This window comes from Portunus trituberculatus, chromosome 39 (genome assembly GCF_017591435.1).
Source record: "Portunus trituberculatus isolate SZX2019 chromosome 39, ASM1759143v1, whole genome shotgun sequence".
NCBI classification, from domain to species: Eukaryota; Metazoa; Arthropoda; class Malacostraca; order Decapoda; family Portunidae; genus Portunus; species Portunus trituberculatus.
In genome coordinates, this window is record NC_059293.1 from 3,347,619 (window position 1) to 3,375,000 (window position 27,382).

General features: G+C 42.9%; 2 protein-coding genes across 2 annotated transcripts in view; both read left to right on the forward strand.

Moving 5' to 3' along the window:
• The first annotated feature begins 7,683 nt into the window (after window positions 1-7,683).
• On the forward strand, window positions 7,684-23,965 carry LOC123515591 (39S ribosomal protein L48, mitochondrial-like). Its single transcript, XM_045274357.1, has 6 exons — window positions 7,684-7,761; window positions 14,330-14,428; window positions 17,138-17,271; window positions 17,731-17,833; window positions 19,695-19,805; window positions 23,404-23,965. The coding sequence occupies exons 1-6, from the start codon at window positions 7,744-7,746 to the stop codon at window positions 23,479-23,481; spliced, it is 543 nt and encodes a 180-aa protein (XP_045130292.1). The 5' UTR covers window positions 7,684-7,743; the 3' UTR covers window positions 23,482-23,965.
• Window positions 23,966-25,734: 1,769 nt separating this feature from the next.
• Window positions 25,735-27,382, forward strand: part of LOC123515618 (trissin receptor-like) — a 318,318-nt gene continuing 316,670 nt past the window's right edge. The window contains exon 1 of the mRNA XM_045274406.1: window positions 25,735-26,541. The gene's annotated coding sequence lies outside the window, so the exon portion shown is untranslated. The remainder of the gene's footprint in view (window positions 26,542-27,382) is intronic.

Consider the following 27,382-nt stretch of genomic DNA (forward strand, 5'->3'; position numbering starts at 1 on the left):
AAGAAGAAGAAGAAGAAGAAGAAGAAGAAGAAGAAGAAGAAGAAGAAGAAGAAGAAGAAGAAGAAGAAGAAGAAGAAGAAGAAGAAGAAGAAGAAGAAGAAGAAGAAGAAGAAGAAGAAGAAGAAGAAGAAGAAGAAGAAGAAGAAGAAGAAGAAGAAGAAGAAGAAGAAGAAGAAGAAGAAGAAGAAGAAGAAGAAGAAGAAGAAGAAGAAGAAGAAGAAGAAGAAGAAGAAGAAGAAGAAGAAGAAGAAGAAGAAGAAGAAGAAGAAGAAGAAGAAGAAGAAGAAGAAGAAGAAGAAGAAGAAGAAGAAGAAGAAGAAGAAGAAAGAAGAAGAAGAAGAAGAAGAAGAAGAAGAAGAAGAAGAAGAAGAAGAAGAAGAAGAAGAAGAAGAAGAAGAAAGTACCAACAGCAGCAGCAGCAAAGGAAGAAGAGACCACCACTACCAGCAGAGGAAAAAATGACCTTGACAACTTCAAGTACCACCAAACCAACTGACTGAAGTTACTGCAGAAATCAGGCTTTGTTCCAGGTTGACACTTAATCTGTTTCTCTGTCTTGATTTGATAACACTCATTCCGGAGAAAGACTCCTCACAAAGCTAAGTAGATCCAAAGGGAAAAAGTTTTTCTATGGCCATTTTTTCTAAGTCTGGCAGCTCCTTCACAGAGCTCCAGAAGCGAGTGACATTTGATCTCTCTAATAACAGTTTTAGGCCACTGTCGCACACACTTCTATCAGTGTTTCCTGAAGGCAAATAGGAAGCGTCTTCTCTTGTTCAGATAAGAGGAGTGGATTTCTTATCCAGTCCAGCTGTACTGATTGTTCATGTATGTCAGGAAAGTAAGACTTAAAAACACTGATAAGGTTGGTCAAATGCTCCACAATGACTGGCTTCACAGTGTCTTACTCATAATTGTTATCGGAAAAGTAGGCATCTGACAGAAGAAAGCATGTAAAATATCTTCCCGAGCATGTCTCCTTCCATAGCCATAATTTCTTTTGATAACCAGCAACTTTGTCATACAGGTTGAGAATTTTTTGTCCTTACCTTGCAGATATATCTTAACTCATTCAGTATGCTGAATATGTCTGTAAGATATGCCAGTTGTGCAAGCCAAATAGTGTTTAAAAAAATGTGGCAAAAGGAGACCCATGTTCTGATACGAATGAAGCTACCTCATCTCGCAACTCAATCTTGCGAGTATTCTCCCACGCGACAGCCAGTGCACAGCTGTATGTAGTAATAGCTCTGTGTGCTCTGACCCCATGCTTTCACAGTCTGAAACAGACGAGTGTTAAGTGGCTTTGACTTTATAAAGTTGATTACTTTGACGGTGTCATTCAGAATCTCGTGCAACTGTGAACTCATTTTCTTTGATGCTAAAAATTATCTGTGAATGATGCAATGAGTCCGCTCCTCATCAGGATTTCCCTTATTAATTAATCCTTCCCACCATTCCCTTCACCTTACCAGTCACTGATACGGCGGCATCTGTACACACACTCATGCAAGATTTCCAGCTAATCCCTTAATTGTTCTGTGAAGAACTGATTAATGACACTGAAAATAGCTTCCCCTGTTGTGTACTCTTCCATATTTTTTTTTTTTTTTTACAAAATTATGTGTTCCTTGATATCACCTTCATCAATATATCATACAAATGAGACAAGTAGAGCTTGCCCACTGATGTCAGTTGATTCGTCAACTTGGAGAAAAAATGACTGGGTTGCCTTCAGTTTATTCACAACTTGATCCTGAATATCTGCACTTATTTCACTTACCCTGCAAGCAGTTGCGTCCTCCCTGCTGAGTCGGAAGGACGTCATAATTATCACTCTCCGTGTTTACATGAGTTGCAGCCCCTACAAGAGAAAATCAGAAGTGATTTGGAGTGAACACGCCTACTCAGTGGCTACTGAGGGAGGTCTAGGCCCGTTTTGCCAGCCAGAAACAAGCCAGAAGAAGACAGAAAATAAGCGTCCGTGCCTGGGTTTGGTGGTGCCCCCGCCACAAAGCCTGCTGCTTCCCACGTGGGCCCAGCACAAAGGACTATGCTCGTCGCAGGCACTGTTGAGGTGGAGGTAGGCGTAGCAGCCCTAGAGGACATGGAGATTGTTGAGGAGCCTCGTCCTGCACCATCTGGCAAGGAAAAACACCAGGAAAATGCTGCTGCTGACCAGATTCCCTGTCGAGATGTACCTGCCCCGGCCACCTCGGACCGTAAACAAAGGCGTCGTCTGTTCTTCCCTGTTGGCCATGGGAAGACAGCCAGTGAGCTTTTCAGCTGGTTTGCTGCCCTGCTGAAACAACACCCAGACCTGCAGCCACTCTACAAGGAGGGACGGAACCAGCCCTATATAACGGTCAGTACTGACTCCTCCTTTTACGCCACCCTGTTGAGTGAGGGCTTTCTGGGCCTGGTTATGGAGTGCCCTGGCGACGATGGCACTCACCCTGTTATTATCCATGGAGTGGCGACCCACATCAATGTCAACCTGATAGAGGTACCAGCTGGATTCCATGGGCTGAAGAGGAGGATGGTGGGGCAGATGGCAAGGCCCCAACTGTTGGGAGTGGTGACAGGTAAGGTGCCCAGTGAGGTGCATCTCCTGGGCCTTGGACGTCGGCGTGTGGAGCGGTATACACCTGAACCTGACCTGTGCCGCCACTGTAGTCGCTGGGGACACAAGGAGTGGCGCTGCCAGTCTGCCCTCGCTGCAGGTACTGTGCTGGCCCCCATAAGTCAGCACAGTGCCTGGATAAGATCAAGGAGGGCACCAAAATCCCTCCTCGCTGCTGCAATTGTGGGGTGACCACAACGCCCACTCCACCCTCTGCACTGTCAGGCCTCGGCCCCAAAGGGAGCCTGCCACGGATGAGGTGAGTCGGCCCAGGCTTGTGTTCCGCCAGGCTCCACCTCCCAGACCAACGCCTGGGCGACGAAGCCCTCCTTCTCGGCCGCTGCCCCTCACCTGTCCCAGCCTTCCTGCCCCACCGCTGGCACTTCAACCACACCTGCCGTGTTCCCACCTTTGCCGCAGCGCACTGCTACAGTGCCCCCTGTGCCTCTAAACACAGTGTCCCAGGCAGGCATCACTCAGGAACTGCCTGGCACCGACGCTACCCAGCAGCTAATGGCGGTGGTGAGTGCACTAGCCGCCAAAGTGGACAATCTGACTGCAACAGTCTCTGGTCTTAGTACCGAGTTTGCCGCCTTCAAGAACCAGCAGCACACAGTATGCAGTGAGACCTCCACTGTGGCCCCAACCCCATCCCTAGCCAGCGGTGCTCAACAGGGCCAAGGAGAGAGTGCCGTGTGTCAGCATAGCCTGTGTGACCCACCCACGAAAAGGACAAGGCCGCAGGGCAATGTGCAACTGCTGCTGCACCCACACCGAGGATGGATACCCCGTCAAGCCAGTCAAGGGAGCCACACGACAGCCCCGGAGCCTCTCAGGGATGGCCCTGCTCCCCCTGCTTCAGAGAGCAAGTCACCTGTGGCAGACTGTGAGGAGGATGCTGCATGTGAATGGACACTGGTCAGCCGAAAGAAGAAGCGGTGCTACAGCCCAATCCCAGCCCAGACTGCCAGCCCCAAGCCGGACCAGGAACACCTGAAGACTGCCAGCCCCGAGCCAAACCAGGGACATCTGAAGACTGCCAGCTCTGAGCCATACTAGGGACATCTGAAGACTGCCAACCCCGAGCCAGACCATGGACATCTGATGGCAGCCATGCAGATGCTGATGGAGCAGATGTCTCGCCTGACACAGGAAGTGGATGGCCTGAAGACACAGATGCAACACCATTGCGATGAACGGTAAGACTTTCCGCACCCTAACATGGAATGTCAATGGTCTACACGTCCATTTCACTGACTTACACTCTCATGTCCTTCTCCATAAGCCTGACATTATTGCCTTACAGGAGGTAGGGCCAAGGGTGCCTGAGCTGCGGGTTATGCCTCCCACACCCTCAGTTGTGGTGACGGCAGTAGTCGGGGATGGCCACTTACATTAAACATGGGATTCCAGTTAACTTCATGGAAATGGGGTCACTGAGGGTATTGAATTTATTACTGTTTGCTTGCACACTGTGGGTGAAATTATTTACTTTGTAAACATGTACATTCATGCTGGTGCCTTAAATATTGCAAATTTTCCTGAATATGTTCTTGAAGAGCAAAGTGTTATCATGGGTGACCTTAATGCCAGGCATAAGGAATTAGGAAGCCACCTCACCACCAATGCCAATGGTGTGCGCTGGAAGGCTTTCCTTGACACCACAGATACAGCTGTACTTACTGGGGACCACACACCCACACATGTTCAAGGAGGCAGACTTGATTATGTAGCCCTCATCAATATGCCGACATATACTGCCCAAACTTATCTTGTCAGGTCATTGCTGAGCGACCACTTCGCCCTGGAGACGACCCTCCCGGTGCAGTCCGCCCGGCAGTGCCCAGGAAGCGCTTGACGGTGCCACCATCCAGGATGACGGACCTCGTCGTCCATGTGGTGGCGTGGTACGCTGCCGTGAAGGGCTCCTTTGCTGATGCAGAGGCACTGTACGACGGACTCCTGCACACCATCGAGGGATTCATCGCGACTCCAAGGGTTCCAGCAAGGGCCCATGCTCCACGCCGCTGGACTTACGCTACCGACCCTGTCATTCTGAACTGCCAACAGACGCTCGCTGCCTACCAGAGACGTTGGCAGCTCAACCCAGCAGACACAGAGTCACGGGATGCCATGGTTACCGTGGCTCGACACCTCACGGATCTGCGGCAGCAGGAAAGGAAGAAGTACTGGGTCTCCTTCCTGGACAAGGTGCGCAGGACCCGGTCCCTCCGGGAGGTGTGGCACCATGTCAACAGCGTCCGGGGCAAGTCCAGACGGCAGGTGTGTGACCCTGATCCTGCAGGCAGGGCACGAGAACTCGTCTTGCAGTGGAAGGAAGCCTCATCCTTCTCTGGCCTTCCTGTGGAACACCAGGAGGCGCTTGATCAGCAAAGACCACGAAGGATGGAGTTGCTTTGCCACAGTGTTCCTCTGCTGGACGACACCTGTGTGCCTATCACACATGACGAACTCCTCTCGGCAGTCAAGTTGGGCAAGTCAACAGCTCCTGGCAAGGATGGCATCACCTATGATATCCTCAATGCTCTCCTGGAGGTAAAGGTAGACAACCCTATCTTGGATTTATTTAACATGTCTTTCACTGCAGGCAAGCTTCCCAGCTCTTGGAAAACAGCCATCGTCATCCCAATACCCAAAGGTGATGGCACCTTTCGCCCTATTTCTCTCACCAGCTGTCTGTGTAAGATGATGGAACGGGTAATATTGAACAGACTTATATACAAGGTGGGCCATGTACTCTCTGGCAATGTACATGGCTTCCTAAAAGGTCACTCTACAAGTCATTGTTTTGTTGAGTGTCTTATAAATAAGGATGCTACCTGCAGAGCTTTCGTTGATCTCAAGGGTGCCTTTGACAGGGCCAACAAAGATGTTATTATGGAGGAACTCATTCTCAAAGGTGTCAAAGGTAGATTATTAGGATGGATCAGGGACTATTTGTACAATAGAACAGCACAGGTTTGGTTTCAAGGTGCAGTCTCCTCTGAGGAAGTTTTTGAGCTTGGAACACCACAGGGTGGAGTCCTTAGTCCAATGCTTTTCAATGTTTTAATGGACAAAATTGCATGCTGTTCCTTTCCGCAGGGCACCCAGGTCCTCATCTATGCTGATGACATACTCCTCCAATGCCCCACACCCAGGATTCTCCAGGTTGCTTTGTCACAACTGGCAGTGTTGTGTGTCCAAATGGGACTAGTGATTAATGAATGTAAAACAAAATTTCAAGCTAAAGGGAAGGTCTCTCGGCTGCCCACTGTAAATAACATTCCCATCCCTAGAGTTCATATACACAAGTACCTGGGTGTTCAGATGAGCTTTAGGAAGTCTCTTCAAGCCGTCCACTATGTTCGAGACCTCTGTCTGCCACGGCTAGCACCACTTCGGCTGCTAGCCAACAGGGGCCTGGGGGCGGGCATTCCAGTCCTAAGAATGTTCTATATATCTGTCATATAGTCCCTTATTGATTATGCTGCCCTGTTTTAATACAGTTTAGTGCCACCCAACTCCGTCCCTGGAGCTTGTACAGAATGAAGCCATGCGGATAATCTTGGGATGCCCCAGGACTGCACGGATTGAAGTCCTCAGAGCTGAACTGCACCTGCCGAGTATTATGTGTAGGGTACAGGAAATGACTTGTCGCACAATTAGTCGGATGCTATGCACGGGCTCTGACTCTCTAAAGGGATCACTGACCCCCTGTATCATGATCCTCGCACTCCTACAACACCATACCTCAGGAAGATCTTGGGAGTACTGACAAGTGTAGGTGTAGCCGAGGCTTGTATTAACGTTGTTATGTCACCGCTGCAACCCGCCTGGAACCCTCACCGTGTCAGTGTTGATATTCACTCACTGCATCAGCCCAAGAGGGACTGGCTCCCTCATGTGCTGCAAGACATGTTCATGACTAAATTGTCCAAGTACCCACACGTTCAGGCTATTCATGTTTATTGTGATGGGTCAGTCAATGGCAGCAGGTCTGGATGTGGGCTGTTCATCCGTGACTACATCTCTGCCAGTCTCTACACTGACACTGAGGTTTCCAGGCGGCTCCCTGCACCCATGTCTTCCACTAGAGCAGAACTGTATGCTGTACTGGAGGCGCTCCACATTGTGGCGCCTCTCCATAAGAATGTATATTTCTTTATTGACAGTCAGGCTGCATTGTACGCCCTTCAATCCACCTCCCCATGGACTGTGATCTAGTTAATAAGTGTCTTGATCTCATCCACGCCCTAGAAGGTGCTGGTGCCACGGTCCATTTCATCTGGATACCCTCTCATGTGGGTATCCCGCTAAATGAAAAAGCAGACCACCTTGCTCAGTGTGCCCTACAAGATGACACAGTGGACCCTGGCACTGAGTACACTCTGGGTTATGTTAAGAGTAGCATTAAGGACTTTGTACAAAGTAGCATTAGTGATCAGTTGGAGCTTTGTTGCCATAGGGGCAGTAGCACTAGTCTTCACTATGCACGTGTCTCCCAGAGCTGTGCTTACACCTACGGGAGACACACTGCATCACATGACAGGGTGGCAATGAGGCTCAGATTAGGCTACAAATACTTTTGGGAAGTCAGTGCTTCTCCTGGTGTGTGCTGTGTGCTGCACCAAGGGGACACACTCTGCGTCACTATATCATGGAATGTCCTCTCATTGCTAAATTTAGGCCACAAGGTCAGCATGACTTGTACAGCCTCATTGACCATCTCCTAGACTCTGCCACCCTCAGGGATATACTCAGGGAATATCCTCAGTTTGCTCCCAGACTGTAGGATGTCTTAGGCAATAAGGTGTGCAATATGTGTATTTATTTATTGAAATACTTGTATTCTTGTTGTGTATACTGTCCAGAGTTATTTTGTGATACTTTAACCTTAAGTCTTTGCCCAGGGGTGGGTGGCAAGGCCCATCCTCCTCCTTTGTTGTAATTATTTATTAATTCAACAATAAATGTATCAATCAATCAATACTCCATCTTTTTATGGTGACTAATGCAGTTCAGGGAGAGAAGCTGTAGGGGATTTTGTAAGGTCATTATTTACAGGTGACGGCAGCGTGGAGAGGTTGCTCGGGTGAAGACAGTGCCTGGCAGACATCATGGCTTCCTTGTCCAGGGTGTGTATTGCTGTGTTACTCCTATTTTGAATCTCATAATGCTTAGTGTGTGTGTGTGTGTGTGTGTGTGTGTGTGTGTGTGTGTGTGTGTGTGTGTGTGTAATAATAATAATAATAATATACGGTTTATTAATTTGGCAATGTAAAATTACACTGAAAATGTACAGGGGTGGGGGGGACATTAAAAACAATGAACTGAAATGCTTAACCTAACTATGGGCCTAACTTAACCTAGAATTCACTTATTAATTTACTTATTTATTTAAGGCTCGCACAATAGTGGGCACCGCGCTAAGTCGGTACCGATCAGTGCGCGGTGCTCTTAAGGGCGCCACGCGATTCTAGTGTCGGGTGGCGCAAGCAGGGGGAGGCACGTCGGGGGATAGCAGGTGGCAGAGATGTGGATGATGCAGCAGTCCTTCCCAAAATTTTTCCAAGGCTTCCTGATGTCTTGTGGCCAGCCTCGGCAGACTCAGGCAGGTCAGGGCGTCCTCGTAGGACCTGTAGGCAGGCCCAAGGATGACCCTGAACGCCCTCCTCTGAACCCTCTCCAGCTGTTGTCGTTGTGTGAGGTTCAGGGAGGAGGACCACGCTGGGGCAGCGTACATGAGCTTAGGGAGTATAAAGGTGAGGTACACTCCTCTCAGCTCAACTGCCGGTGCTCCCAGGGACCTGAGTCGGCGCAGTAAATAGATTTTGTATGAGGCTGACCTGATGATGTTGGAAACATGCTGCTTCCATGATAATTGATCATCCACCAAGACACCTAGAAGCTTGGTGCTGCAGACCACCTGGAGGAGTGAGGGCCCACAGATAGCTGGGAGGGGGACTGCTGCTGTGGAGGTACAGATGTGCATCACCACGGTCTTGGTGTGGTTGATGGTCATTTGTTGTCCTCTGTCCACGTCTGTAGTTGGTTAGAGTGGACTGAAGTGCTGAGAAGTCTGGGTTGGTGTTGTTGACGGGTACGCCCACGGTGCAGTCGTCCACATACTTCCAGCGGTGGGGGGTGTGAACGAGAGCATCGTTGATGAGGATGAGAAAGCACAGTGGACCCATCTTGGTCCCCTGAGGGACCCCGCATGTGAGCTGTTGGAAAGAGGAGACAGAGCCCTGATAATGAACGGCCTGACGCCTTCCCATGAGGAAGTCGGACAGCCACGCTATCAGGTAGGGAGAGAGATCCAGAGTGATGGCTTTATTTATCACAACAGTGTGATCAACAAGATCAAAGGCCTTTCTGAAGTCCACAAAAGCAATAGCTAGAGAAGTGTTGCGTTTGTCCAGGAAGCTGACAAGGTAGTGAGATGTGGAGGTGGATTTAATATTACCAAATTGTTGTGTGTCAATAGAGTTACAAATTTTGTTATAGGCCCAGTCGAACACAAAATCTTCACAGATAAGGCTGTTTATAGGGATGATGGCGACTGGTCTTAGATCATTCAGTGACTGTGGATTAGAAATTTTGGGGAGGGGGGTGACGTAAGATGTCTTCCAGTCATCGGGGCAGGAATGTTGAGAAAGGGAGGCGTTGATGATAGAGCAAAGGGGTGTGGCAAGTTCTGGGGCAAATTCTCTGTAAATTTTGATGGGGAGGTCAGTGGGAGTGGTGGATCTCTTTAGTTTAAATTTAAGAAGCTTCCTGTAAACATCAACCTCCTGGACAGGGGGTGGAGGGGAGGAGGCAGGGAGGTAGGCTGGGAGAGTAGTAGAGTGAAGGGGAGGGAGTGTCTGACAGATCGCAGCGAAGTGACCGTTAATCTCTTTGGCCGCGTTGTCAGGTGAAAGGTGTGAAACGCAGGGAAGAGTAGAGGCTTGTTTTTGTAAACCACATAAAGACTTAATCTTGTCATACCACTGTCTGTTGTTAGTAACCTTGAGATGGTGAATTTGTGTGTGAGGGCTGTGTGTGTGTGTGTAAGTGTATTTACCTATTTGTGTATTACAGGGCCCGAGCTAAGCTCTCTGTCCTGCCTCCTTGGCCACTCCTGTCATATCTCTCTTTCATCTGATCGACACACACTGCGTCAACGACCACTGCTCAGTTTATTCCACTTACCAATACTACGATGCAGGAAACTGTACTTTCTCACGTCATTTAGACAGATGTCTTTTATTAGTTTTTTTCCATGTCCTCGGAGATGATTACCTTTATCAACTCTCTGTCCAATATGTCAATCTTGTTCACCAATTTATACATAGTTATCATGTCTCCCCTTGTTCTTCTCTCTTCTAATGTGGTCATCCCCAGTTCCCTCAGCCTTTCCTCATAGTCTAACTCCCTGAGTCCTGGTACCATCCTTGTTGCCAGCCTCTGTACCCTTTCCACCTTCTTCACATTTTTCTTCACATGCGGTGACCAGAAGCAAGCTGCATATTCTAACTGGGGTCTTATTAAAGTGCATAGTTTCTTCTTCATCATTCCTTCATCTAGGTAGTGGAATGCAAGACCAATTTTTTGAAGCATGTTATATGTTTTCAAAAATATATTGTTAATGTGTTTCTCCGGTGACAAAGTGTTTTGCATGGTTACTCCTAGGTCTTTCTCCTCATTGATCTCTTCAATTTTCTCATCACCCAGCCTGTAATCCCTGTTTGGTCTGTATCTACTTCTTCCCATTTTCATAACATGGCTCTTGTTTATATTAAATTCTATCTGCCACTCATATATTTTATCAAGATCTTCCTATAACTTGTTACAATCTTCCACATTCTTTACTCTCCTCATAATTTTAGTATTGTCCGCAAACATATTCATGTAACTGTCAATTCCTACTGGCATATCATTAACATAAATCAAAAACATGATGGGACCAAGCACTGACCCTTGTGGAACTCCACTGGTTACCTTTTTCCACTCGGACTTCTTTCCTTTCACCACTGTTCGCATTTCTCTTCCCACTAAGTAATTTTCCATCCATTTTGCTAGTTTATCACTTACTCCTCCAATCTTCTTTAGTTTCCACATCAGTCTATTGTGTGGTACTTTATCAAAGGCCTTTCTCAAGTCCAGGTAGATAGCATCCACCCATCCCTCTCTATGTTGTAGTATGTCAAAAAACATAATAAATTGGATACGCACGATCTTCCTTTTCTGAAACCAAACTGCCTTTCACTCAGAATGTTTTCACTTTCTAGATACTCACTCCACTTTGCTTTAATTACTTCTTCACATACCTTGCACAATATACTAGTCAACGATACTGGTCTGTAATTTAACGGTTCCATTCTACTTCCATTCTTATATATAGGCACAATGTCAGCTCTTTTCCACTCTTTCGAACTATTCCTGTTCATATGGAGGTTTCCACAATATCAAATATGGGGTTCAACAATTGATCCTTACATTCTTTCAGCAACCTCCCAGATATGCCATCAGGCCCCATTGATTTATTAATATCCAAGTTACTTATAATTTTCCTTATATCTTCTTTAGTAACCATGATGTCCTGCATTTGCTTTATTTCTGTAGGCCTTCATCCTGTAAAATGCTCCTCCTTTGTAAACACTGCAAAAGTTGTCGTTCAATATTTCAGCTATATCTCTAGCATCCCCATATACTTCTTCCCCATCTTTTACTTTTTCTATTGCCTCCCTTTTATTTAGTTTTCCATTTATGAATTTGTAAAACATTTTAGGACTGCCATGCACTGTCCTATTATTTAAAGTTTCCAGATCAGTTTCTGTGGTATGGCATCAAAGGCCTTTTTCACAGCAGAGTTATTCCATCAATCCATAAATCTCTTTCCTGTATTACATCTATCATTGCATAGTAACATTCCTGGTATACGTGCATGACCAGTCAATTTCATTAAACCAAACTGACACTCATATGGTATGTAATTTGCTCCAACATAATCTGTCCATCTATTCTTCACCACCCTCTCACACATCTTAGCTACCACACTTGTAAGTGACACTGGTCTATAGTTCAATGGGTCTCTCTTGTTATCTGATTTATAGATTGGGACAATGTTAGCTCTTTTCCAGTCTTGGGGCACTACACCTTCCCTTAATGAGGCATCAATTACTTCACAAACTTTTTCTGCCAGTTGCTCCCTGCATTCTCTTAAAATCCATCCTGATACCCCATCAGGTCCCACAGCTTTTCTCACTTCTAAACTCCCCATCATATTCTTGATCTCCTCCACAGTTACTTGAAACTCCGTGTGTGTGTGTGTGTTTGTATATTTACCTATTTGTATTGTACAGGGTTTGAGCGGGGCTCATAGTGTCCTGTCTCCATGTCTCCATTTATCCAATTTTTCTTTGAAGTTCTGCACATTATGTACTGTAACAACTTCATCACTCAATGCATTTCACTTTTCCACCATTCTATGTGGAAACTGTATTTTCCAATATCCTTCACACATTGCCTCATCCTGATCTTTACATGTCCTCTTGTCCTTCCAGCTTCTTCTGTCACCAGAACCAGGTCTTCCTTGTCTATCTTTTCAATGCCATTGACTATTTTATACATTGTTATTTGGTCTTCTTGTTCTCTTCTATCTTGTAAGGTTGGCAGTCCCATTTCCTTCAGCCTTTCTTCATGTTAGGTCCATTAGCACCATATTTGTAGCAATCTTCTAAATCTGTTCTAATCTTCTTATATCTTTTTAGAGCTTGGTGATAACACCACTGCTGCATATTCCAGCTTAGTATGTATCATGCTTGTGATAATTTTTTTCATCATATCTTTGTCAATGAATTGAAATGTCATTCTTATATTAGTCAATATTTTATATGCTAGTGTGTGTAATGAGCAAGTAGACTTTTTGATGAAATGAACTAAGTGAGGATGGTTTCCTGGGTAGAAGCAAGAGTGAGTGTGGTGGGTGACCATGCTGTAGTTATGAGTGAACTGTACTGACTCAAGTTAGCAATCACAAACACCTTCATTACACAAATAAGCCCCTAAAAAATCAATAAAGTAACCTGTTACTACTGATATTCAATACACAACTACCGCTACGGCTGTCACCGCTGAGCTCTATGCCAGAAAAAGCTGTTTGGCTTAGTCTATGTTAATTGTTATCTTGATCTTTCCTTTTTGTCTCTGAATTTTGTTAGTCCCAGTTTGCATTGTGCTGCATCTGTTATTAACCAACCACTGAGTGTGTGTTTGTGAAAAGGCTGAGGGAGTGAAGACTGAAGGCAAAGGACATGGGTTATTGTGGGTACTCCTTCATTACCTACTGCTGCTGAAGTGCCAGCCATGGACTTTCACTCTCTCCTGCTTCACTAATCTCACTATAATATTGCAATGGATTCAGTGTTTGCTTTAAATGTTAACACATCCCTTGCAACCTCATTTTTAATCACATGTACCACCACTGTGGCTGGGTTTGACCTAATTGTTTTTATTGTGGAAATGGAATCCTTGTGGTCCAAAACCAAAGAAAAATGAGTTTAAGTACCTGTTATATATGTAAAATTTTGCGCTATCAGCCCAAACGTGTCTTAGCCAAGCCTTTTCTATGCCCACCACCTGCATAAGAGGCAGGAGTGATATGTCATGAGGCAAGGCATGCCTGAGGGCATGCACTTACACAAAACATGGGCAGCCGTCAGGGATGACTCTGTCAAAATTTGAGCACTTGGTAAAGCATTGGGAATGTTCAATGAATATTTTAATTTGGTGACACATAATGTGCATTGCCCACAGTGTTGACTTTTTTTTATTGATGACACTGTGTTGTCGCTCATAGAGGAAGGGTTAAGGAATCTGTGTAAAGGATGAAGCCACAGGATGGGAGTTGCTGTACTGAATTATAGCTTGCTCCAGGTCACCATAATACAACCTTTCATTTGTTATTTATTTTCTTGTATGTAATTATTATGTGCCTCCAACAATCTAGTTCCAAAACCTCTTTCAGCTAGTTAGTTTAGTTTTGTATTGGTTTTCTTTCATAGTATAAATTTTGTGTTGAGTTTTGCACTTGTCAACAGAAAAGAGAGTGAGACCTGCATTCATCTTGCCTTAGACTTGAGTGTTTATTGAGTCTAGGAGGTTGAAGAGAGTAATAGTACAGTAAGCCTCCCACCTTGGCAAATCTCAGCTTGGCGAAATTCACTTTTGGCAGTAGGGTGGCCACGGACCACCGAGTGCACGCTTGGTGATTTGAATTGAAACTTGGTGGTCCCCTGGCAGCCACACAGTGAACCACGCAGCTCCCCAGTGATGTCAGACAATGGTGGTGGCGGCAAGGATGAAAGTGGGTGAAGGAAAACAGGTGGAAAAACGGAAGTTACAGCCTTTATATAATTTCTTATTAACTTTATTTATTGTTTATTGATCTATTTTGTACATGTGTTCTAATATGTGAAGGCAAAAGATTTTATTTCAGCTTGGAAGATGTTACTTTAGGGGTCAAAAGAGGGACTTTGGCAATGACCAAAGACTGATTGAGGCATTTTTTAGACAATTTATATGGTATAAAGAACTCATGCATGGCGAAATTCGCATTTGGCGCTAGTTTGCCAAACTAATTAATTTGCCAAGTGCAGGGACTTTCTGTAATAATATTGAGCACAAAAGCTTGCAGTGAGAGGACTAATGGTGTTTCAGGTAATGATGGGTGTGGCGAGGTGCAGCCAACTGGCCAGGCGCTCCCTCTCCTCCACGTGTCAGAGGCTTCACTACAAGGAGGAGCCTCCATATCTAGATGTGAGTGTGGCTCGTGTGCATGATCCTTCAGCTTGTGAGACATAATTGTTCTTCCGGTGTGTGGAAATGTGATGAAATTCTCTCTATGTAACTGTTCTGCCAGTGTGTGAAACTGTGATGAAATTTGAGTATTTTCCTTGTTCAAATGAGTTAGTCTTGTTTAATATTCATAGTTGAGATATCCCAGTACATTTACATAGGAAACATTTGTGGAAAAGAAAGTTCCAGTATTTCTGCACTTTTAAAATGCTACACATGCAAAAATGTACATAGGGTCATTCTATGAAAAAATCAACCTTTAGAGTGATTTTCAGAAATCATCAAATATATATGTATTATATACCAAATTGAAGCTTGACTCTTGATTTTATGAATATGAACATAATTTGTGTAAAAACGGTCTATTAAGAGTGTGGCATTTAATAATGTAATAATGTAATATTAACTCGTACTGAATTTTGTGATTTACACATCACTGTTTTAACTAAACAAGCATGTGTTTGGAAAACTGTCCTTGGTTATATGAAAATTACAACTATTTCTTACTTCAGTTGTAGCTTTTTTGTTTACATTAAACTACATAGTCTGAGTGTGGCATGGTTTTGAAGTGAAGGTACTTCGGGTGTGTGATGTTTTTTTTGCCATTTTTTCCATACATAACTTATCCATTGGAGGAAAATAATCAAACATTACATTATTAATAGACTTTGCCATATCTTACTAATGACACCCTAAAATATCTTGTAAGAGATTGGACTAGGTCACAGGCATTGTCACAGACACTACATGCATACAGTGAGAAATGTTACCGAATCATGCGATAACGTTTCTCACGCAACCTCAGTGAGTCAGCATTCACTGTTGTTGCTTAGTATGCTACATAGTTAGTTTCTTTCCTTTCCAGAGTGTAATCTGATTGGCTATTAAAGCAAAGAGGGTAGTGTTAAGGGTGAATTTAGGGTAAAGTTGGCAGCTTGACCTAGCAACACTGGTCTCGCCATACGTACTTCCATAGACATCAAGAGGGAATGTTCGCCACTCAGCTCTCTAATTTTCAGAAATAATATCCTCAAAGGCATAAATTGGCTAGAATTAGAATCAGAAACTTCAAGAAGAATAGATGAAGCTAAAGATGAGAAGAAACAAACAGCAATCAGCTGTGAATGACAGATGCTACTTTGAACTCTCTCCCCCCATCACACCTCTTATCTTCCCTCCCATCCCCCTTGCCTCACACAGCCAGGCTCTCTTCCACCCTCAGTGTCTATCATAAGACTGCTATGGTGTATTCAATCACTGTTTTTTTTCACCACCTTCATCATCACAACTATACAACATCACCTAACTGTCATTATAAGCCTCATTACTACAGCCTTAAGATTTGGTTATTCCTAATGATTATTGTGCTATGAATGAAAATGTAACCATCATACACATTACTGGAAAAGTGAGACATGTTGTTTGTGTGACTTTTATTGAAACAAAAAGTAAACATTAAAAATTCCCTCTTCTGACACTGACTCAGTGACTGCAACATAATGTTTAAATGTCTTCTAACTCTTTTTAGTTGTATACTGAACCAGTACATAGCTGCCTGGTATTGGTTTGGGAGCTGGTTCAACTTTGACACCAGTAGACTCCTTGTCTTGATGTTTGTATTCATTTGATTGGCATGAAATTTTCACATATGACTGTGTATACATTGGTGACTTTCTGGAGCATGTTAGGATGATAAGACATCAGCTCCCCTCATGTCTAGAAAATAATATTCACTTGTAGGTGAGGGTTCGGAAAGCACCATTGGCAGTGTCACAGATATTTGCTGTATTAAGACCAAACTGGACACCTTCTGAGTGGTGATTAGTGTGTTAAAGTGAGAAAGGGACACTGTGAAATAATTATTATTCATCTGGTTCAGCTTCATACCTCTGTCTCAACAGAATCTCTTGTAATAGTGTAGATTATATATTCATCAGTTACTGATATGAAGCATTCCTTCATTGATCCAGTTAAATCACAGATTATGAAATTATGAAGGCAAAGTTGGAGAGGAGGTAGCATTGCAGTAATGTTCCTCACATAACTTTTGAAAATATTTATAAAATCTAAATCAAAACAAATAAATAAACTGACTGTGGCATGAGATAGACTGAAGTACTGGTAACATAGCATGCAATAGCCATTCATATATCTTGCACACTTTTAGTAATATAATTCAGAGTAGTTCAGTAAGTTGTCTCCAAATGTAACGTTCCTCATGATGGAATGACCCCATAGAGTAGATTTTTTACAGTAACATTATAACATTAAAAGTCCATGTGTATGAACTTCTTGTTTTGTGATTGCTGCTTCACTTGTAACCCAAATGTACCATGTCAGACACCACACCAGCACTCCGCCCCATCCACCACAAACTGTAAACATGACAAAACTGTGACACAAAACTGAAGATGTCATTATTCTTGCCTTGTTTTGACTTTGAGAACTTAATTGTAATTGAAGCATATGTGATTCTACACATGATTAATAATTCAGCACATTGATGATGAAGACAAGAGGTGTAGGCCCTGCTGTGCCTTCATGGAGTGGGAACAGATAAACAACAAACACGATGAAATGAAATGGAAAAATAAACTTCTGTGTTGGTAAGTGTAGACATACAGACCAGTCAGCCTTTCAGTCAGTGAGACGTGTGCATCCCCTGAACAGGCGGGAGGACCTGAGGTGCCGGACTACCCTCTGGTTAACGTCCAGATCAAAGGCTACGACTTCACTGTCCTGGAGCACTACGGCAAGTGGATCCACAGCACGGCTCTCAACATGGGCATTGATGTGGAGGACGGGTCAGTGCATCTCACTGTTTGGCCTTTACAACACCAATAGTACCTCATTCTGTCACCACTGTACTCTGCCTCACTGTCTCTGCTGCTGTCATATTGCCAGCCCAGAACATGTACACTTGGTAACTCTGCCACTCATTGATTCTCTTCATCCTCATAGACAATGTAAATGCACGTTAATTTTGAATGTGTTATTGTCTCGACTTTTTGCAAAGGAAGAATTTTTTATTTTCATTTCTCATAAAGAAGATGTTATATCTTACTACTCAGAAAGAAGATTTACTAATTGTATGTCACTACACACTAAGGAAAAGCGGTGCACTAATGTTGATAAGTGTGTGACACTCCTTGGCTGGTGCATCTTACTGTCCATAAAGAAGTACTAACTGTATGTCACTACACACAGAGGCAGAAATGTTGCACCAATGTTAATCAGTGTGTGACTCTTTGGATGGTGTGCAGATGGGCCACGCCTTGTGAGAAGCAACACATCCAGACCTTCAAACCAAACACCAACAAAGTGGAGGCTGATTACTACCTGCAGATCTATGAGCGGAATATACAGGTGTGTGTGTGTGTGTGTGTGTGTGTGTGTGTGTGTGTGTGTGTGTATGTGTGAACTTGAACCACTGTTTCATCCAAATTGTTCCAGATTTCTAAGCTTCTGTTTGGAAAGCTATATTTCTTAATGTCTCTTCTACACGCAGTCTTTTTCAATTTCATGCCATGTCCCCTTGTATTTCTTGAGTCCCACACCGATAACTCTTCTTCGTCCATCCCCTCCCATGCCCTGTATATAGCAATTAGGTTTCCTCTTTCTCTCCTTTGTTGCAATGTTGAAAGTTTTAACCTTTTTAATCTGTCCTCATAAGTTAGGTCTCTCAAACTTGGAACCAGTTTGGTTGCAGCTCTTTGAATCCTTTCTATCTTCCTTATATCTTTTCTATTATGTGACAATTGGCCATATAAGTGCAATATTCTAGTTTAGATTGAATCATGTGTTTTATTAGTTTTTTCATCATCTCTTCATCTATATAAATAAATGCCCATTTCACTTTCCTTAGTAACTCATGTTTCCCCAACTATATTGTTTACATGTTATTCCAGTGATAAATTGTCATTTATTGTAATACCCAAGTCTTTTCTTCTTTTCTTTTCTGAATTTCTACTCCTCCCATAGTGCAAGATTTTGTCTGTCTTCTTTTACTTTTCCTTAGTTCCATCACTTTGCTCTTTTTTACATTAAATTCCATTTCCCATTTCTTGCTCCACTCATGTATCTTATACAAGTCTTTCTGAAGCATTTCACAATCCATGTTATTTTCCACTTGTTTCAGTAACTTTGCATCATCTACAAATAAGATTATATAACTGTCCACCTCATCTACCATATCAATGATATGCACTATGAACATTACTGGACCCAGGACTGTTCCTTATGGAACTCCACTTATAACTCTACATAATTTTGTTTCTTCACCTTTTATCATTGGTCTGATTTCTCTGTCTTTTAAGAAATCTGTTATCCAGTCCAGTACTTTTCCCTGTAAACTACCTGTTTTTATTTTTCCATAGCAATATGTGTGTGTGTATTTACCTAGTTGTATTTACCTAGTTGTAGTTTTACAGGGCCTGGGCTTTATGCTCGTGTGGTCCCGTCTCCATATCTACACTTATCCAATCTTACTTTAAAACTATGCACACTCGTTGCAGACACTACTTCTTCATTCAAACTGTTCCACGTCTCAACACATCTTTGCGGGAAACTATACTTTTTAATATCTCTTACATATCTTCCCTTCCTCAGCTTCTTACTATGTGATCTTGTACTTCGACTGGCATATTCTTCTCTCAGGATCAGATACTCATTGTCTACTTGGTCCTTCGTTGATCAATTTATAAACTTGTATGAGATCCCCTCTCTCCCTTCTCTGCTTCAATGTTGGAAGATCCCTAGCCTTTAGTCTCTCCTCATATGTCATCCTTTCAAGTTCTGGGACCATTCTTGTAGCCATTTTTTGTAGTCTCTCCAGCTTCCTTATGTGTTTCTTTTTGTGAGGGGTCCACACTATTCCTGCATATTCCAATCTGGGTCTTATTATAGTACTAATCAGTTTCTTCATCATTTCTTTGTCCATGTAGTGAAATGCTATTTCAATATTCCTTAGCAAATTATACGTCTCTCTGAAAAATTTATCAATATGGTCTTTACATTTATCAATTATATCCTTTTCTAATTGTATTTACCTAATTGTTGTGTGTGTGTGTGTGTGTGTGTGTGTGTGTGTGTGTGTGTGTGTGTGTGTGTGTGTGTGTGTGTGTGTGTGTTGGATCACTTGCTGTAAGGGATTGGAATTGGTTTATATCATGCCCCAGTAACAACAGTACACATATCCCAGTGCCTTACGAGTGATGTGTTTTAACAGATGGCAGACCTCCCCTCTATAATGGCTCCTGTGTTCCTGGAGGTGGTGCAGGCTGGGCTGCCTCAAGGTGTTGAACTCAACGTACATGAACACCAGCCTGAGTACACTGAGGTAGGGTGTCCTCTTGCTGTCTTGGGACCACATTCTGAAACACCTTTGCACTGCACCTCCACTACTGTCAAAAGGCTCTACAGTAGTTGAAGTGATGGAGGTTTTTAAGAGTATCTTGATGGCTCTAGTGACAGATTAATGGGATTTCTGCATCATAAACAGGAGAAACATTCTTCAGAACCTGGCTAATTATCTCTGTGGCAATGTGTTTCTGGATCCAGGCCTTGGTTACAAGTAACCTGTTGTAGTACAGGTAACTCTATTTACGCGTGTTTGATTTACGCGCATTTGTTATAACGCGACCGAAAAAATATTATAATTAATTTAATTTGCGTGAACGGTTTGCTTTTACGTTATTTGGCCCGACCGTATTTTCAAACTGAGCGCCAGAGGCAATTTCAAACTGCGTGCCAGAGTTCCGCAGCTGGCCGATAGGTGGGAGCTCCGGGGCCGGATCCAAGATGCAAGTTGTTGTCTATGTTGGTACAGACAACTTCCTTAGCAACCTCCTGCTCACATACCAACCTTCGCAAAATTGCATCCACAAAGATTTGTTGCTGTTGGCGGGTGGAGGTTGGTAGCCCGCCTAAAAGTGCTGCCAGGAGCTGGATCCAAGAAACTTTAACAACGTCAGAGCAACCTCCTGCTGCGAAATGGCATCCATGAACACTTGGAGGGACAGTAATGAGGTTACTATGAGGTTGCTCTCAGGTTGCTGGGAACACCACCTCTCGAGGTGGTGTTACTGTCTTATATATGCATTTATGTTCACAAAACAACATTTCTGTTAGCTTTTTACAAACCTTGCCCCCAAGAAAGGCAAGAAAGGATTGTTTTGTAATGCATAATGTGAAATCTTACATGGGATATAAAAAAATAAAGCAGAGATGAGATCATCCACAGATGAGGCAGAGACTCATGGCGACTCAGCTGCTTCTTCTTCTTTTTGTGACCCTTGTAGCTTGTGTGTTGCTTTCACCATGATATCTGTGTTTCCACTCCTCTATTGCCTGCTATAATGGATATCATTTCTTAGTATTCATATACGTTCATGCCATGAGAATAACCTCGACTCCGTGGCACTGAGTGATAGTGAATTACTAATTACCACGGTATTTCATTAATAATTCACTATCACTCAGTGGTATTTCATTAGTAATTCACTATCACTCAGTGCCACGGAGTCAAATTTTTTTGGACCATATCCCGCATCCCCCCTATTACCTGTTGTTTCTTATGAGAATTACACGTTTGTTTTAAGCGAATTTTGATATACACGATGCCTCTTGAAACACATCTATCGCATAAATCAAGAGTTACCTGTACTTCATATTGCATTAATTGTTTTCTCTCAATCTCAAGTTCTTACAACACCTGACTATTGTTGGATTCTCAGTAGATCAGAGGAGTCACAACTGAATAAGAGCTCTAAACACTGGAAGGAAGTGCATTGTGGTGCTGTACTTGACTTTTGACTGAGACTAAACAGTAGAGATGTACCGATACCAGAATTTTGACCGATACTGATACCGATACTAATACTACTACTGATACTGATATTATTACTGATACTGACTGATAACAGTGCACTGGAAATCAGTCTACAAGGTTGTTCCCCGTAGTTGTATGTAGATTTTTTTTTTAAGATTGACGTTATTTTTCAACAATAATGTCCTTATCTCTTTGTCTTTCTTGTGTTAGTTCACCATTGGTTATTCAGATAGGCAGTTACTCCCACCATTTTGAAGACAGCTGTGTCCAAGGATTGCCTCCTTTGCTCTGACATTCAATGTGTGTGTGTGTGTGTGTGTGTGTGTGTGTGTGTGTGTGTGTGTGTGTGTGTGTGTGTGTGTGTGTGTGTGTGTGTGAAAATTTTCATTCTTGTTATATATATATATATATATATATATATATATATATATATATATATATATATATATATATATATATATATATATATATATATATATATAGAGAGAGAGAGAGAGAGAGAGAGAGAGAGAGAGAGAGAGAGAGAGAGAGAGAGAGAGAGAGAGAGAATATCTTCCTTATTTTAATGAAAATATTTGCTATTCAGTAGTATGTAGTACATATATTGAATATATTATTTACTTTCAGTTACTGTAATATTTTGCCTTAACTGTATCTGCACTGTTACGTTTGACCTTAAATCGAAATAATAAACATAAATGTTTTTTTTCATATAGCCTCATGTTCCCAAACATTAAGCCTGTGAGTCAGTAGGCAATGATTTTGTTAGTCTAGCACAGTGGTTCCCATTTTGGCACCTAATGATAGTGAAGTAATGCAGCACACATTTTCTTTTGCACCAAAACAAAAAAAATGTAATTGATGAGATGAAATTAATATTATCCCTTACTACTTCTGGTGAGGCTACGCGATCCCCCTGCCAAGGGTTCGTGACCACGCTAGGGGATCGTGACCCACCAGTTGGGAACCCCTGGTCTAGCATCTGAATCATTTGAAATATTTTTTACAATATCATGGGTTGAAGATGGCAGAGCAGAAGATGAGAAGAAACATCTGCTACTCTATTTGAATAAATGAGTGTTTACCTGAATTAATACGAATATACTGCAGTCTTATATTCAGATTTGTTGTGTGTAGTCTACCTATCAGAAGAATTAAAACCCTATAGATAACTAGATAATCATGATAAAAATAGCATGTACAAAAAGCAGCAGGCAGAAGTGAGTCTGTATGCTGTCTCTGAGGGCTGTAGCAGGGCCTCGAGTCCATTACCAACCTGTCTTGTTCATGTACGGTAGCAGTATTGACTCAGTAGCAAAGAATGTATTTTATTGTTACGTATCAAGGACTCAGTACGCTGTATTATACTAGGTAATTTAGTATCCTCATGAATTTATTTTTATCCCTATAAAGCATTAAAATTGTGCTCAAGAGAATACCTTGCAGAGTGAGACACTAGATGTAATAAATTCCTTTATTAAGTATCATAACATCGGCATAAAATCAGCTGATACTGATACCTATACTCCTTAAATGGGCCGACACTATCACTACTACTACATCAGTACATCTCTACTAAGCAGCTGGCCAAAGAAGTGATGCTTTTATGCTGCACAGTATTTCGGGAACGAAAGAAGAAAACAGTACCATCTCTCCGTCATGTCCTGCATTTGTAGTCTTTAGGGACTACTCAGTATACAGCAAAGAATTAACACAGTGTATTAATTTCCATTTCATTTATAGAGATTGAATTCACAGGACTCAGTGACTTGAAATATTGGAAAGTGACCAGACTTGATAAAAACTCCCTGCTTCCCCAAACACACTGAAAAATTTTACAGAAAAGACCAAAGAAAGCAGTGAAGAAATATAGTTTTTCTAGACAGTTGTTTTTGAAGTCAGTGTTCATCTGTGTATGAAATGGCTCAACTAGATTAAATATATTGTATAAGTTTCCCTGTTTTTTGCAGTAGTAGTAGATGTGTGTGTGTTTTGAATGTCTCAACTAAAACAAATACCTTTTTTGTTTCACTGGTTTTGCAGTAGTAGTAGTTGTGTGTGTGTGCGTGTAGAATGGGGTGAAATAAAGGCATTATCATACTTTCAGATCCGGTACATCCCAGACCTGGAGCTACGAGGCCTGTACAATCAACTCGGTGATCTGGGCGGCCCCAGCAGGAAATGAAGGAGGTGTGATGCATCTGTGTTCTGAATGAAGAGTTGACTTTGTTTGTTTATCAGATCAGAATGTTGTTCTGAGTACTGAGGCCAAAATTTGTGTGTGTGTGTGTGTGTGTGTGTGTGTGTGTGTGTGTGTGTGTGTGTGTGTGTGTGTGTGTGTGTGTGTGTGTGTGTGTGTGTGTGTGTGTGTGTGTGTGTGTGTGTGTGTGTGTGTGTGTGTGTGTGTGTGTGTGTGTGTGTGTGTGTGTGTCTTTGCCTTATTTTCACTGCTTCCTCTTTCAAAGGAATGGGATTCTGTTTTGAAATTATTTGACATCTCATCTGCTATATTTATCAGGCTGCATTTCAAGTTAGTGGGGTTTCCAAGGGTGTTTTAATGATTCTATTGATAATTTAGCAGAAGTGTAAATATGTACAGGTGTCTCTGTGAGTTTATAGACAGTGTTTGATCAAAATATTGAGGTAGAAAGATAAAGTGAGAATATGAACCTCTTGTGTTTTCATTTCCCACACAATCACTCATTTAGAGAGAGAGAGAGAGAGAGAGAGAGAGAGAGAGAGAGAGAGAGAGAAATTGGTGGTGACTCAGACCATAGCTAATTTGACCCGAGCAAGTGGTTCTCAAACTTTTAAAACTTATGGAACCCTTTTGCACTTCCTGGTATTCAGTGGAACCCCCATCACCAAATATTGATAAAAGCCTCCACTACAAATGAAGGTAAAATCTCTCTCTCTCTCTCTCTCTCTCTCTTGTATGCAAATTATATAATTCCTTTCATATTTCATCTTATCCATTCCTGTTCACATCTAAATAAATTAAAGCAAGGTTTGTCACACTTGTATAAATTTTTACCCTTGAACCCTTGAAATGCCTTCACGGAACACTGGGATTGCATTAAACACTGAACTGGAGCAATGTGAAATTTTTAGTTTATCTAAATTCATAAGGACAAACTGAGGATGTTTGATGTGAGAGAGAGGGAGAAATGAGTGTCACTGAAAAAGAGGGGATGTTATATGGAAGGTTGTGTTGAGGGTGTAGGTGTAGTTAGTTGCCAAGGGATTGTGTAATGTGAAGTGTTGACAAGGGAAGAAGCAAAAGCTATGTAAGATAAAAAAAAAGACTAAAAAAAAAAAAGTGGGCACGGCTTGTAATGCACTCACACGTGTAGTGTATCTAGTTAGCATAATCAGGGTCTCCTTATACATAGCAATTTTTCTTATAATTTAATTTTTTTTTGTTAGAGGAATGGGTTCTGGTTAAGGACCAAGAAGGTGGGAGACAAAATGCACACTGAGGTGCAGGTCTTTCCGAAAAGAGCATAGCAAAAACACAATATCAACACTGAAGAGAAGCTTCTTGAGAGCTCCCTCTGGAAAGAATTCAAGTCACAAGCAGAGAACATACAGACACAGACAAGGTGTTCCATGAAACGTTTACCAGTTAGTGCTGAGTCATTAGGGAGCTTTAAAAGATTAGATAAATCTATGGATGGGGATGAAAATGGAAACAAGTAGCTTTGCTCATACAGAGATTGCCACGTGTAGGCCTGATAGCCTCTTATGTAAAAAGGATGCGGCAGGTTGCGGGAGGAGGAAGCACGGAACATTTAGTGTGAAAACAGCGGTAAAGTGTAGCACGATATGCTGTGTAAGAAAGTGGTGTGTCTGTTATGTCCAACACAGCTCAGCACGCCTACGTACCTGTGAAGGACGTAATATTGTTGTACTGGAACTATGTATAACCATATCCCATCCTTGTCGCCTGGATTAGTTTCTGGTAGGTAGAAATTATTCACCTCTTGGAGTGCACTATACAATTATATAACAGAGGCTGAAGACAGAGTAGAGGAGATGACGGATGAAGTGCTGCGCCTCTGGATGTCCGGTCAGCATTCTAGAGGGCTGCTGAGCGATACTGTATTAATTGCCACCGATACTAACATCATTCTGTTCACATTTAGAAATACTCACTTCCGCGTAAACCTTCGAAAGGACTCCACTTGAAACATCATACCAGAGAGAGAGAGAGAGAACAGTAAAGAAAAAACAATGCACTAGTAATTCGTACATTAAAAAAAAATCTCTAAAGCTTACAAATAAACATCAATAATAACAACAACAACAACATAACACCTGGAAAAGTGACACCAATTTCATATTTTCCTTTTCTATAACGGTCTGTCGATCAGAGACTAACGCGGAGCCCAACTCGCGACGGTACAGAGAGAGAGAGAGAGAGAGAGAGAGAGAGAGAGAGAGAGCATGGTGGCGTGGTTCAGTGTTGGGTTGTCCCACGTCGCGGCAACAAGCAGGGTCAAGTAAGCGGGGAGCAGCGCGCAGGTTGGTCGGCACACTGACACACTAGTCAGTCTCCGTAGCAGCCCTGCGGCAGACTCGTTGACAGGTAGAGATGGAAGTTAGTGACCGCGTGTCCAGTTAATCAAAGTAATGAGTAATGTTACAAAAGTTAGTCGCCGCGTGCTAAGGTAAATTGACAAGAGCAATACCTGACTGCAATATCCGAGTGTAGCTGCAACTTGAGAGAGAAAAGCTCGTAAAATTTCGTTACTCATTATAAATCACGGTGCTTTAACTCGACACTGAGAAATGAGTGCGTCGTGGATTCCGCGGAGTGTCTGTCTGTGTGTGTGTTGCACCAGGAATACGTGAAGCAATCACAACTTTTAACACACACGCATAAAGTTTGTAAGATGCCAGCTGACGTACACGTGTCAGACCCTCTGTGGTGCATGAGTCCTGAAGCTCGCCTGTCATCTCTGCTCTGTTAATGTATCGCATCTAGAACAAGTGGAGCAACAAATACACAAACCACGCAGCGGTACATGTAACATAAGTAAGCTGTACATCTTGACAACGACACTGAAAAACAAAACAAACAAACAAGACAAACTGCTATAAACCTTGAAAAACAAAGTAAATATATAACACGTAAACTACAAAAGTGACAACACAAAGCGCATTAAAAAAGATAAAAAATACTGGAACGAACAAATTGAAGAGGAGGAAACAAGAAATATTCACGTCAGTATTGAAGAAAAAGGTGAGTTTTGTCAACTTTATTTTTCTTTTCAATTTTTTCAGCACCTCTCACCTTTTGTGTTTTACCACTTCACCGAAAACTTTGCTCTCATGCAGCCTCACTCATATTCGCTCCCCAAGAGAATTCATGGCGCTACTCACACCAACAATTGTGAATATGCCTGTGTGTGTGTGTGTGTGTGTGTGTGTGTGTGTGTGTGTGTGTGTGTGTGTGTGTGTGTGCATGTGTGTGTAATTCACCTCGGTTGTCTGCTGGTCACCCAGCCAGTCTTCCCCATTACGGAGCGAGCTCAGAGCTCATAGACCGATCTTCGTGTAAGACTGAGACCACATCAACACACTCCACACACCGGGAAAGCGAGGGCACAGCCCCTCGAGTTACATCCCGTACCTATTTACTGCTAGGTGAACAGGGGCCACACATTAAGAGGCTTGCCCATTTGCCTCGCCGCTTCCCGGGACTCGAACCCGGTCCTCTCGATTGTGCTAACAACTACACTAAGCGTGTGTGTGTGTGTGTGTGTGTGTGTGTGTGTGTGTGTGTGTGTGTGTAATTCATCTCCTTGGTCGTCTGCTTGTCACCCAACCAGCCTTTTCCATTACGGAGCGAGCTCAGAGCTCATAGACCGATCTTCGGGTAGGCCTGAGACCACAACACACTCCACACACCGGGAAAGCGAGGCCACAACCCCTCGAGTTACATCCCGTACCTATTTACTGCTAGGTGAACAGGGACCACACATTAAAGAAGCTTGCCCATTTGCCTCGCCGCTTTCTGGGATTCGAACCCGGACCCTCTCGGGCGTGAGCCGAGCTTGCAAACCACTACACTACGCGGTGTG

Excerpts from the sequence above, each read along its gene's own strand:
- LOC123515591 (XM_045274357.1), top strand. Across the intron at positions 17,834-19,694 it reads TCTATGAGCGGAATATACAG|ATGGCAGACCTCCCCTCTAT; the intron begins GTGTGTGTGTGT and ends GTGTTTTAACAG. Across the intron at positions 19,806-23,403 it reads ACCAGCCTGAGTACACTGAG|ATCCGGTACATCCCAGACCT; the intron begins GTAGGGTGTCCT and ends TCATACTTTCAG.